At 32.7% G+C, this 13,949-nt stretch overlaps 1 protein-coding gene across 2 annotated transcripts in view; it reads right to left on the minus strand.

The window, feature by feature from the left end:
• The window catches only part of LOC108325893 (protein GIGANTEA), a 28,420-nt gene extending 15,849 nt beyond the window's left edge, over window positions 1-12,571 (minus strand). Inside the window, exons 1-7 of one of the 2 annotated variants that reach the window (XM_017559021.2) lie at window positions 12,369-12,571; window positions 11,503-11,638; window positions 10,344-10,415; window positions 10,096-10,150; window positions 9,835-9,977; window positions 9,185-9,459; window positions 2,252-2,307 (exon numbers count right to left, since the gene is read on the minus strand). In XM_017559021.2, the coding sequence (XP_017414510.2) occupies window positions 2,252-2,307; window positions 9,185-9,459; window positions 9,835-9,977; window positions 10,096-10,150; window positions 10,344-10,415; window positions 11,503-11,604 (703 nt within the window). In that variant the 5' untranslated portion in view covers window positions 11,605-11,638; window positions 12,369-12,571. Of the gene's footprint in view, window positions 1-2,251; window positions 2,308-9,184; window positions 9,460-9,834; window positions 9,978-10,095; window positions 10,151-10,343; window positions 10,416-11,502; window positions 11,720-12,368 lie in introns of both variants that reach the window. The other variant, XM_017559020.2, reaches the window with a different exon arrangement.
• Between the last annotated feature and the right edge of the window lie 1,378 nt (window positions 12,572-13,949).

Below are 13,949 nucleotides of genomic sequence, written 5' to 3' on the forward strand. Positions count from 1 at the left end.
TTATTGAAGTTGACAAGACTTATTTTTATATTTATGTTCTTATGATAGGATTATCTTTTGTTGCTACTAATCTTTTCACTCGAGTCAATATTTCTTAGCCAATTTTTGGAAAACTATTTTTTACAGTTGTGAACTGCATTGTTTTTTATTGGTGCCTGTTGTGACTAATTCTTCGGGATGTCTACAATGATTACTTTTTTATCATTGCCACCAATGTTATTCTCTGTCAAAAGTTTGTTAGGATTTTTTTCCTAATGTTGACTAGGGAAACTTTCCGTACACAATAACTTTATTGTTTTCAGAAATGTAGTAAAAATAACCTCAATCAATGCAAACTAAATAATTGTGGTTGATATTAGTTGTAAACAATATTGGCCAATTAAAAAACCTTGATTAACATTCATTGAAAAATAATACCAACCAAGATCAACTAAAAAGAAATAATTCATATTGATATTTTTGAAATACTAACAATTGTTTGATGTTTAAATAATTCCTTGTATTTGATGGCAAATGAAATACTTTTTCCAAATCAAAAAATTAAAATTCAGTAAATTTGAATTATCTTATCCAGACAAGACATTTGAAAATGAAACAATTTGAAATGGGATAAATTCAAATCGAATGTATTCAAATGTCTTAGAAATTATGAAATTCTCTATCCAAACCCAAGGTCAAGATTTAAACTGAGATTTCTTTTTTCACATGAAACTCTCCAAAAGAGGTTTTCACTGACCTTGTTCCTCCGACTTTTTAATTAGTAATTTGTACATTTTCAATCTTAAATGTTGCAGTGCCTTATACCATCTCTTCCCTGCATAGAACTTTCTATCACTTACCTCATTTTTGGATGCCTTGTAAGGGTATGCTTCTTTAAAAAACATGAGGTGCATGGCAAGATTATCAAAATCCAGTTAATTTAGCCATTGCTCATAGTAGTTGCAAGATTTTCAAACAAAATGCATTCAGTAAAAGTCCAGTTGAAATAGTTTTTTACCCAATTTCAAAACACTTTTACATACATTTTCAAAACCAAGAAAAAACAATTTGTAAATTTAGTTTAGTTTTAAGAAAATCATATTATCATTATCTTTGTTTATTTCCTTATTGTTGTCATGGCATCATTACTACCACTATCACCACCATCTTTGTTACTTTCACTGCTGACCATTATATGGAAAGATGTATAAAAGAGAAAGGAAAAACAGATACAAAAAATATGGAAGACCAAACTGAAGTCATGTAAAAGAAAACAACAACCCTGCCAAAAAAGCTATAGAAATCTAAAGTCTGAGAGTTGACACCTGGTACAAAAAAAATCTAAACTAATGATACAAAGTAAAAAATCAAACCAGGTAAAGTCTAATCTATTTTCAGTCCCAATGTTAGCAAGACTGTCAACACAGCAAACAGTTATATTGGATGGCTTGTGTGACTTATATTTACCAATTTTTTTATAGTTTCTATGCTTAATATTTATTTTGTCAATTTATTTTTTTTCAAAGTTTTCATTTTTTAGTTATTTTTCTCACTTATGACTATTTTTATGTTTCAATGTTTTTTTTATTTTATATTGGCAGAGTTTCCGGTGGGACAAGGTAAATTGCAGTAGTTGACTCATTTTTAATTAGCAAGAATTTATCAAATACTAAACCTAGAAAACTGAATCTGAAAACTCAACAAAAACTGGGTTTAACTTTTGAAATTTTCAAAACTTAAAACTGAAAATCACCATTATAAAATCACAGACCAGAGTACATTATGATTGATAAGACTGAACAGAAAAATCCTCTTAAAGTCTTAAGATGGAAAATAATGCTAAACTTATTTGAAGATAGAATAAGATTAACTATCTAATTTAATTACACTAACTAATAAACTTAAATGCCCAATAATATCTTCATGTCATATTTGGACTAACTGATAACAAAGGGTAGTGATAGGGATGGAAGAGAGGAGTTATAAATAAGAGAGGAGGTGAGAGGAATGAACAAGATTGCACGGAAAAGGCAAATCCTAATTTCGTGCATAAAGCTAACTAGCATATAGTGTAAACATAAACTCAATCTATGATTAAAAGTACTGAAGTAGATTTTAAGTGCTACAAAAAACTAAAAATAAACATACAACTTAACCAAACTTTACTTTTTAAAGAAATGACTCCTTTTTTATATATGAATTTGTTCACATATTATTGTGGAATTTAAAGAAAGAAAATCATTCTGTAATAAATTATCAAAATTTATCATACCAGTTGATGGAGGTTTGAGTTCTCCTGCAGCATATTTACCCATAACACCACTGCACCTGTTAACATACAGCAAAGTCATGGACTAAAAAGCAAAGATGCTCAATGCAAACATAACAAAATGATTCAATACATTATACTATGGGAAGCTGTTTGATTCTACCAAGATAAAGGAAGAGAAACTATAACCATACATAATTTACACTACTGAGAAGATAAATGAAATCATGTACCCCTGAACTTAGTTATGCTATATTCCAATACAGGAAATCCATAATGACCATGAGTCAAATGCCTTCCTTTTCATAGTTATGAAATATGATTTTCAGCTCAATCCATATATTTCAATTAACAATTAGGAAAGGCTGTCAACAAGCTTATATCTCGATTGGCACCCATTTCATCCTTTACGAGTGGTATGTAATTGTTGAGAGACGAGATACACAAATGAAAGATTTGAAAATAACTAAAGACACTCAACTACAACAAAGCCCATGTTAAAGGCCCTAATTTGCTCCACCAAGATCCTTGTGTGCCCTCAACAAACACATCTACTATGGCCGCTCCATCATTGTCAACATCTCCCTTGCCACTAACCCTCACAAAGCCACATCTCACCTATTCAAAGAGAACAACTACAACCACCATGATTGATGCAATTTCATGTGTGTCAAGCTCATCCAGAAGGACCTCAGAATGAAGCCCTTTGGACTCACCATTGCATCATATCAGCTACTGTTGGGGTTGAAAGCAAAGTCGTCGATGTAGCAGAACCCGAGGCAGAAAGGAGAGGGATAGAGGAATAGGAACCAAGGAGAGGAGATATTACACAAAGAGGGATGATTGGACAAAGGAGACACAAGAGCCTGAAAAGGGAGGGAGGAGTTGTGAATGAGGATGAAGAAATTGAATCAAGGAGTTCGTGAAGAATAGAGGATGATGGCGAAGCTGACAAGCATGATACTGTGGAGGAAATGAGTGATGTTACTCATAGAAGGTTGTTGTTATTGGGGAATTATGCAATGGCAAGGCATTAGTTGTGCATGGGAATAAAGTGATTCTCAACTTCAAAGATGACTAGGGAGTTCATTGTAACTCAAATTATCTTAAAAATATATTAACTTAAAACAAAGTTTTGCAAATGCAAACATCTTTTAACTTAAGAAAAAAATGAAAAATATGTATACAACTTTAGCTTAACAATTTAAAGGCCTTTTTTCAAACTTTAGCTTAAAAGCAACTCATATGCTAAAAAAAAGTTTGGCTACACATTCTCGATTTGCCTCATACCACTGTCAAGAATGGCATAGTTGATTTCAAACACAAAGATGTGATTGGTTTGGGGTCTACCATGTAGATTCATGCTCCCATACCTATAAGGTTTAAAGATTATGCCTTTCTGACTACAATGTGCATTATTAATAAAATCCCTATAACTTCACTAAACTTCATTTTCCTCTAAATAGTCATCTTCGAACAATCCCCTATCGTCATGTTCATCATTGATCCAATCCAATCAAAACCACAGTAATGGAACCAAAAAGTTGATAACCAAACAAATGTGAATCAAATTCTTTTTCACTTTGGATAGTTTTAAATTCCTTTTTGTAAAACAATCCAATCCAAACCGAATTGTATAAGCATTTTACGTATGCATATATTGTTATTTTGTAATTACATTTTACCCATACTAATAAGTTTTTCCATTTCTCCTCGTTTCTTTGATAGTAGTTGTCCAAGTCATTAGACCCTTCTACTCCCTTGTCTAGTTGTCATCATACTTACCATACCAAAATCTTATCATGTCATACCAAAACCACAAGCCACCATCATTGTAATAACACTTGCTCCACAGTTAGAAATCGGAATAAGAAACAATTGATGTCTAAAATTAGTTAAGACTAAGGAGAGAGTTAGGTACTCTTGAATTTACCCATGTTATCATTTCTTCTTTTAACCCATTAAGAAAAATACTCTAGCACTCTTTGTTCATCCCTCTTCAATGGCTCTATCAGTAGTTCAAATTTCTCCCACTATTCCATTTTGTTTGATGCTTAATACTGAACCCAATTGAACCAACCTCGGTTGAAATCATCATATCAACACACTTAAACACCTTCCCCATTAAGAAATGTGGTTTGCTCTTCCCACCATTGATACCAACTCAAAGTCGAGACCTATAGTGGAATCACTAGCACATCAAGCTTTTCAACCTCTCTAAGCCTAACTTAACGTATTTCTCACCCAAATGATCCAACCATAAGCATGATCACCTTTTCAATATCAAAACCTCCATTTTCCTTCTTCTTGTATCATACTCCCCTCCCGTCTTTTGCATTGGGAACACAAGACCAATCAGTGCGACCATTATCGTCTTCTTCCTTGTCATTTCTCATCAATGTTCATTGTCAACAAGAATGCTTGCGAGCATGAGTTTGCACCTCTTGTAATGTCCACTTAAGCTTATTAGTCTAGAAAAGACTCTCCTCAATCAACTCCTCCATACTATGCTCCAAACCCTCAACTTCAAACTCCATTGTTGGGCATCTAGAGAAAATTCCAACTCTTTAGATTGAGTGCTCCAATACCAGTTGATAGATACCAACAAAATGAAGCAAAATCAAAGGCAAATTTGCATTATCATGGAAAATACTAGTTTGTATAAGGATGATAAATACTAGGCAAATAGTTAGAATATTCTCTTTTTATCAGAGGCATTGCACATTTTTTCTCTACTGACATGTTATCTTTATTAGGGGGTTCTATCAAAATCGTAATCACAACACAATGAATTACCATCTCTTCTCCCATGTGTCTCTTCACCAAATAAACAAGTATAATATGAGACGTGACTTTCAATGTAATATTTATCAGTGCATTTAATACTTTTTTACTATTTGTAGGCTCATTTAGAAAATTGAAGATGAATTCAGTCCAACACACACACTTAGCTGTTCTTAATTCCTTTTACTCCACCCAAATTAGACTTCCACTCTCAGAAGTGTTTTTTTTCTTGGCCATTCCACCTCAAGCAAAGGCTGTGATTGTCTTTCTTTTACTGGCAAGTGATACATCTCAAAAAATGTAAGCTTCAATGATTTTAAATCCCTCTATTCCTCATTCTTCCTCTTCTTAGAACACGTTTATCTCCCCTAAAATCTCTTCCCAATTCCACTAATACTCTCATTGTTTCAAATATTATTATCTATAACCATACAAATCAACATTCAACTATTTGCCCACTTTCTATATCCTTATTCGTCTTCATCGTCCTCTCAGCTAACGTTTTTCTTTCACCAACCATCACCTACTCATCTACCACCTAGGTCTACAAACATTTACCAGCAAACAATATCCAAATACAGTAACCTGTTTTATTATCAACCCGTGCAGAAGAAAAAATTGTGAAACATGTCTTGTAGGATCGTAATTGGTTTATTTTTGTCAAATGAATTTACTTCACTTCAATGCAACAACACCTAGACACTAGCCCCTCTGCCTTGTTATTGCAATTCTGCTGGTACAAGAAGATTATTTGGTCAAAGAAATCTTGTTTTAATGAAGCAAGGTCGGTTGCCAAAGGGTTTCACACCTATAGGAATCTTGTTTTAATGAAACATTTTCTCCAATGGTAAGCTAAGCCTATCACCATCAAAATCATTCTCAATTGGCACTTACGTACAAGTAGTACTTCCAATGAAGAGGTCCATATGACCCAGTCACAAGGTTTTGATGCCTCAGACAACCATTGTCTACCCCCATGTGTTGCAATGTTTATTGGTCCAAATCTGTATCTTGGTGATCCAAAATTAAATGGTGATTTCTTGGTTCAACAAAAGAGTGAAATACCCTAACTTAGGTCAAGTTTCAACTAAAGTCTTTAGGCTCCAAACCCTATGATTTGAGCTGGTTGTGCTTACTATTGCCCTTACAATATTTCAAATCAATAAAAGCAATGTTTCCTTGGCTCCCAATTCTTCCCAACAAGATAAAGCACAAGGAATTTGATATTTTCTTTGTTCAAGAAAAGGAATTGAACAAACAAGTCAAGGTACCTTCTTACACTACAACACTTTATTTCTTACTTTCTAGGAAAACATGTCATCCGCAATAAATTCACCACACTACAAATATATCTCCTTTCAATAAGGAGAACTTTCCAATTAGCATTTGAATATTCGAAAGCACAAGCTTGGCCCTTATCTTCATAGACCTATAAGCTCCATACACATTTTGATATTGAAAATGATATACCATACAAATTACAAAAATGATGTGCTCAAGTAATTATAAGTAGGTCAATTCCCAAATATTATTTTTGCATCTCTTTCAATCCAAAATTAGATCCGCATATTTGACAAACGTTTAACTTTTCTATTCAAAAGGGAGAGAAATACCATATCATCCTTGAACCTTTTGATTGGATTCATTCTTATATGAGGATCTTCCAATCGTAATATATCTTGTTCAAAATGTTTTGCTTCTCTATTGATAATTACCTTTATTACAATGATTTTTGTCATAAAAGAGAAAATTGAAGTTTTCTAGTGTTTGTAAACTTTTATTACATGATTCAAACTAAATTTGGAAAATTTATCATGCAACTGTCCTTTGATAGTGGCACATAATACATAAACAACAAATTTCTAAGTTTCTCAATGCAAATGACATAATTTTTTAGCTACGCTTTGATACCCCAAACAAAACAGGGTTGCAAAAAAGAATAATTGTTAATTCCTTGAAGTTTCCAGAGATTACTGTTCTAGATGTTTATTGGATTAATGCCATTTGGTGTTAATTCGATACAATAAATGTCCTTTCTTTTTGTTCATGTTATGGCCAGTCTTCTACCCTGTTCTTCTGTTATAGTACCTTTGTTCATGTTTAAAGCCTTAACCAGGGAAAGTTAAACCAGCAGGTTGTCAACCGGGTGATAACTCCCTTGTTCATAAAGCATTTGTCATGGTAATACTCACACTCCTCTATGTTTATGACATGGTCAGTGCATGTGATCATGAAATTGAAAAGAAGTTTTTAAGGAAGAAGCAAGCAATTCAATTTGAAATGAAGGAGCTGGGAACTTAGGTACTTTCTTTGGATAGAGGTTGTCCATTCCAAAAAAAGGTATCTTTGACTCAAGGAATGTATATACTTGATCTTATTGAAGAAATGTGCAAATTGGGTGCAAAACATTTGGAATTCCCTTTGAAAAAGGAACCACAAGATTCGAAGAAAAGAAGAAATCCCGAAAAATAGATTTGAGACTTTTCATAGAAAACCATATGATTTGTTTCATTGATTCTGAAAGTAAAACCTGAAGTTACAAAGTAGTGACTTGTGTATTTATAGAGTCAAGCTAAATAAGCTTGCTAATAAACAGGTTAAGATTCAACTATCACGAACAAATTGGTTAAGGTCAAGTTATCACAAACTGATTACAGTTATACAAACAAAAGGAAATTACACAACATAGACCGCTTTGTTGGGCGCTAATACACCCAATCAAGTATACTCTATTAAGACTCACCCAACAAGTCCATGATGGGTGAGAGCTAGGCCAGGATGAGGGATCATACACTTGGGGTTTGGACCTCATCATATCAAACTGGGTTGGAAAGATAGCTTTAGTCAAGATGTCAGCATGTTGATCAGATAGAAGAACATGCACAGCCAAAATTTACTCACCGAGAACTTTTCCTAAATAAATAAAAAATAAAATAAAAACCGTCAACCTCCATGTCTGGTACAATCATGGAGGACTAGATTATGAGCACGTGAGACAACACTCACATTGTCAAAGTGAATGATAGGAACAACATGCATCACTCCAAGTTCAGCTAACAAGGAATGAGCCAAGATACTTTTGCAATAGCAAGCACAAGGTTGTGGTATTCAGCCTATGTTTTGCACTACACTGCAACTGATTGATTGTAGGACCGCTAGATTACTTAGTCTAATACGATAGTAGAGAAGTCTCAATACTTTGACTGGTGGGAAAGATAATCTATTCATCTCACACTAGCCTAAACATTGCTCATGCAATGAGTGTGGTAGGCTATGCATGATACCCAAAAGAAACCTGTGGGCAGAAAATAGAATCCCCAAATATTTTAAGGTAAGTACAATAGAACTGTTATTCAAAAGGTACACTATCCATCTAAGGTATAGAAATGCAAACTCTATCAGGTCAATTGTTGATGGAAAATCACCTAAAGGTATCGCATGTTCTTTTTGGAGAAAATTTGGTAAACAAAGTACAAATGAAAAAATGTAGTTGCTTGATCTAATACTAAAGTGGCGTTGACCTATGGCACACAATATATTTGAGATGTTACGGATGAATATCATTCTAGGTGACTTTATGTATGAGACTATTATATGATAATAATTTGGTTATTACCTAACAATCCTATACAGCAGGACAGAACTATTCGTGTAGAAATTGACCAGCACTTCATCAAAGAGAAGTTGGACAGTAGCCTTATAGACAACACCTATACCCGTGAGAACTCCAATTGGTAAATGATAGATAAGTATCTCATGTCTTTAATATTATTCATATGTTCCTTTTTATGTTAGTTTCCCCATTTCCCTTAGAAGGCCTATAAAAGGGGACTAGAGCTCGTGTTACAAACACAATATATTCAATAATTCCTTCTCTTTTCAAGTGGTAATAACCAAACTTCAAAAACTAATAAACCATGGTTTGGAAGTGAATCAGACCACAATTAGTATCTTCATTTGGTTCTTGAAATTGTGAACCATGAGATATGGTTGAGTTTGAGGTCAAACCTTAAACTGAACCATGAAACCCTTAGGACGTGCAAGCAAAGTTAAAACATACATGCATACATAATTAACCACATCTGGCCAAATAAATTGATGGAGATAAACTATTTGTTACTTACTAAGAACAAATTATTAAGAAATACTCACCATCGGAAATAGTCACTTCTAATGCCAACTGGTGAAGCCAACAATATATCAGTAATCCAGGGAGACAATGGCCTTATAGGTTTCTTCTCCTGATGTGTCAAAGAATTTTGCACAGATTTCCCATTAATAGGTTCACTAGTTGTGGCATGACTGCCACTACTGCTTCTTTCTGTTTCACCATATTGCCTTTCCATTTTGTAAATAGGGCGATTATAATGAGTTAAAATACGCAAAATTTCACCACAAGCCAGCGCCCATTGTTCTGAGTATTCATTCTGCAAAATAATACACAAAATGAAAATAATAGAGAACCACTTTGCAAAAACTGAAGACGGACAGTTGCTATATTAAATCAATCTCGAAGATGAAAAACTCAAAGAAAGAGACTTCTTTTCTTTCAAAGGGATTAGCTAAATGCCTGATTTATTTATTTCTTACTGATTCTCCAAAAATTTCTCTACAAAGTTTACTTGAGTAGATTTCCACATATTTGAATAACTGATTTACTTGCTGTCTTATTCCATTAATAGAAAGATATGAATGGTTTTAAATTATTCATGTGTTAAGCAAAGTTTCCATGTATAATGTTAAAGATGAGGCATTCAGTCAAATTTGATACTTTGCTATGAAACAGGGGATTATACTTATACCTCAATTTTTGGGCAGACTGAAGATATGAAAGAAGCAAATGGAGGACTAGCCTTATCATAGACTAGTGTCCCATCAATAATACACGAAATAATTGGAAGCACAACCGCATGTCCATGCTCTGGATGATGAAGGACAAATGTGGCTGGATGAAATGTAAAATATAAAGTTATTTCATATAAGATAAAAATAAATATGGTAACTAACAACATATATGTTGAGTCAACCATAAGTCAAACTAACATGCAAAAAAGCATAAATACCCAAAACATCATCAAAGAGAAGAATCTCCTTGGACGGGTAGCGGTTCCGGATCAACTGTCAAAATAATATAGAACAGAGTGAATGACATTTGATAAAAATCATTGGCTTCTCATGTAAAATAATAATAGTAATAATAATAATAACAATAACAATAATAACAAAAACAATAATACAAAAAAAAATTATATAGATTGCTTTTGTTCCAGTTCACAAGGCTCATTACTAAATATGGGAGCATTTATCATACCTCGGCAATATCGTCAGTAAATTGTTCGGATGTAAACTGAATGAAGTATTCAACATATGCAGCAATTTGGTCCTAGGAAAAGCAGAAATGATAAGACAAAAACCAACAAAATGGAACAACAATAAGCTTTCAATATAGCAGAACTACAGATGAAAAAATGTTTACAATAAGCTTTCAATCGATCCACGTATTTGATTGAGAAACAACTATTCTCAGCATTACAATTTATCAAAAGACTGCTGATTTTTCACTATTATAATAGCACTGAAGAGTTTTCAATTTATTACATGTATCATAAAATATTGACTTTTTATATTCAAAGACGGCATTTAACATGGTTCTTTAGCAAACTTCTGTAAAGATACGTAGAGAAAAGATTACAAATCAACTGATTAAATCATCCCATCCAAGGCATTTTTTCATCAGGGAATTTTTTATCAATAGAAGAAATATCAACTGGAAAAAATATACTTAAGTTTGACACTATGGTCTAAATATAAGTATTCTGCATTCCACTGCAGAATTTTGTCTCCACTAGCCATTACTATTTGTTACTCTTACCAAAACCTTTGAAATGAAATACAAGAAAGTTCTCTAAATTCTCAGGATATTCAACAGGCTCAAAAGTACCAGAGAACCACAAAAACCAAACAGCTAGACCGTCAAATTTAAATAGCTGCTAGTCTCATCAGGGGCTGTGCTTATGCTGATTCATGCAAAGGCTACAGTACAAAGATGCATCCCTTCATATTATTCCATTCATGAACCAATTATCTCTCGACAACTCATTGCATTCCCAACACACACAAGTACCCTTTGTGTTTGGATAATGCATGGGCCCACTAACATTGTACTGAATTCAACTTTTACATTAGGAGAATAATAGAAGCAAGGATCAAACTCTACAACATTTGGTTGTGAGGACTCCAACAATAGTAAGTAGACATATAGAAATTTCATTCTTAACTTCCGAAGTCCAAAAAGCTTTATTCCAAACGTTGAAACATTAAACAAAATTTTATAATTATTATCATTATTCTTATCATAATTCATAAAAGAGAGCAACTGACATTCAATGACTAAAGTTATAGTTTACTTTGAGAAAAGAACATTATAGAAGAAGGGGCTTGAGGAGGGGGAATCAAGAGTGAAATGACACCTTTCTTTGTTGACCATCTGGTGGGGGAGGCCAGAACAATGAGGAGAACTGAAGCCGGTCAGTCCACTTTTCACTGGGAGCAGCCATTGAAGAAGAAGACATCTATCTACTTTCAAGGTACCGTTTCCTTCTACCTCTGACAATTAAAAGCAGTTATCCATATTCCAGCCAAAACATGCTACCAATCAAGAATTAAAATATCGTAATTCACCATTCCCTGTTCACCATGGCCAGATACGTTTTACCTTAGTAATCAATCCATCACCAATATCCACCAAAACAATTTTCACAAAGAGATTTACTTTCGACAGAGGGCAAGCACATAGGAAGACAGCCAAATTCATCTCGAGATAACAGTAGATACTAGGCACGACAACTAGTTGCTCTGTGCAGCTACTTATACTTTTCAAAATTACTGATAATTTCTAAGTTCTTTTCACTCTAACACCATTATAAAATATCCAAATTATTTCCTAAATGATGAAAATAAAAAACACAGATAAATCTGAAAAAAAAACTGCCAAACAGAGAAAAATTAAATTTAAAAAGGAAAAAAAATAAAACAAAAATAGTAGTGAGAATAAGACTTTGTAGGAAAATATCGAATTTCTCTCCACACCACAGAGGTCTGCTAAGATTCAAAAGCTAGAACAAATTAAATAAATAAATAAATAAATATATAAATAAGCCCGTTAAATATCTAACAACTCAGATTCACCGTACAAAATTTTCTTAACAAAAGGTAAGAGAGAGAGCCGATGAAATCCAGTCCAGAAATTTACACAAACACCGTGAACAAACCAGGAAGCCATAAAATCATTATATCAAGAAAATAAAAAATAAAAAAGCAGCAAAAAAAAATGTACCCGAGTCCTTTTGTGTGCATAAGCAATTATCTCAGGAAGCAAACGTGGCTGTTGCAAAGATGAAACGATGGAGGTGAAAAAAATGGGAAATTGTGGAGTTTTATGAAATGAAAATATTTAAGAGGTGGTGGTTCAAGGTGGAAGGCAGAGTGAGAGAAAGAGAGAGAGAGAGAAAGACTCTACAAACACAACTGGGAGAGAGAAAGAAGGAGAAGATCTTTAGGAGCTCTGAGAAGCCTAGATTGAATGCATACGTGGCAATGATATTTTCCTCTCCCCTCAGACCCTGTGTCACGTCATGTTACTCTGCACATGCATCATCATGTGTATTCACATCATCCACATCCATGCTCACCCATCATCATTACGCATATACATTCACCCTGCCCTTATTTGTAATTTCACCTGTTTCTTTAGGTTAAATTTATTTGCATCTCTTGCAGTTCTATTAAATAAGTCCCTTAGATAAAAAGCACTTAAAAAATTCTTTAAATTTATTGTTATAATCTGTTGCTTTTTATTTGACTTAAGTGACATGTAAAAAAATCAATTAGTTAATTAATATAAATGAATTTCTTTTTACAGAGACAAAAATATATATAATACATACCTTAAAATGATATTCAAATTATATTTATGTAAAAAGTAATATTGACACTATATAAATAAATATATTATAAGAAAAATAAATATTAATAATGTAAATTAATAGCAAAAAGTATATCTATATTTATTATTAGTAAGAAAAAAAATGTTATTGTGTATTCAAATAAATAATAACTTATTATTTTTTAAGACTGTATATTTTAGTTACAATTAAATTACTCTATTTTAAATATTCTTCTATATTATAAGACTGTATATTTTAAGTTTATGTCATGGTTAAGGTTTGTACTAAAGAAAACTTACCATGGAACCATCTTAACTCAAAAACTTCAAACATCCATATATCCATATATTGATATACACTTGTAAGGGGAGAGCATATTTAATAAAGCATACCTAAATAGAATTACTTTAATCCCTCTCTACATTCTTTGTATGAAGGTTGTTGTCCGAGGTAGTTATTGTTGTCATCTTGTTTTTTTTGTTCTTTATTGTAACACTCACATTTTACTAATTTTACATATTTTACCAATTTTCCTGTTGTAGGAGTTCATTTCTCTTACCTTAACTATTTTTCTTTACTTTCATCTATCTGTTGCTGAGCTACTTGTTTTTTTTTTTTTTACTTTATAACCTGTAAATTTTTTTACATAAGTTATACATGTTTCCCAGTGCATTTTCAATTCAATACACAACCTAGCAGTCCTTTCACCGTATAAAAGATGTATGTTATTCTCTCCTATATCTTTTTCTTTTACAACCTTTATCATTATTAAGTACATTTTCACATTAATTTTAAGCTTTGTGTCGGGTTTAGATATCAATCACAGTATGACAATGTTACATTAGGTATTTTATATTTTATCCATAATCATGCATTCACCTAAGCCATACAAAAATATTTATTTTGCATCTACCTTTCCATTTCTTAACACCTTGTTTTTTTGAATCATATGTTTTTTCATAATTGACCTT

The sequence above is a fragment of the Vigna angularis genome, chromosome 3 (assembly GCF_016808095.1).
Source record: "Vigna angularis cultivar LongXiaoDou No.4 chromosome 3, ASM1680809v1, whole genome shotgun sequence".
NCBI classification, from domain to species: Eukaryota; Viridiplantae; Streptophyta; class Magnoliopsida; order Fabales; family Fabaceae; genus Vigna; species Vigna angularis.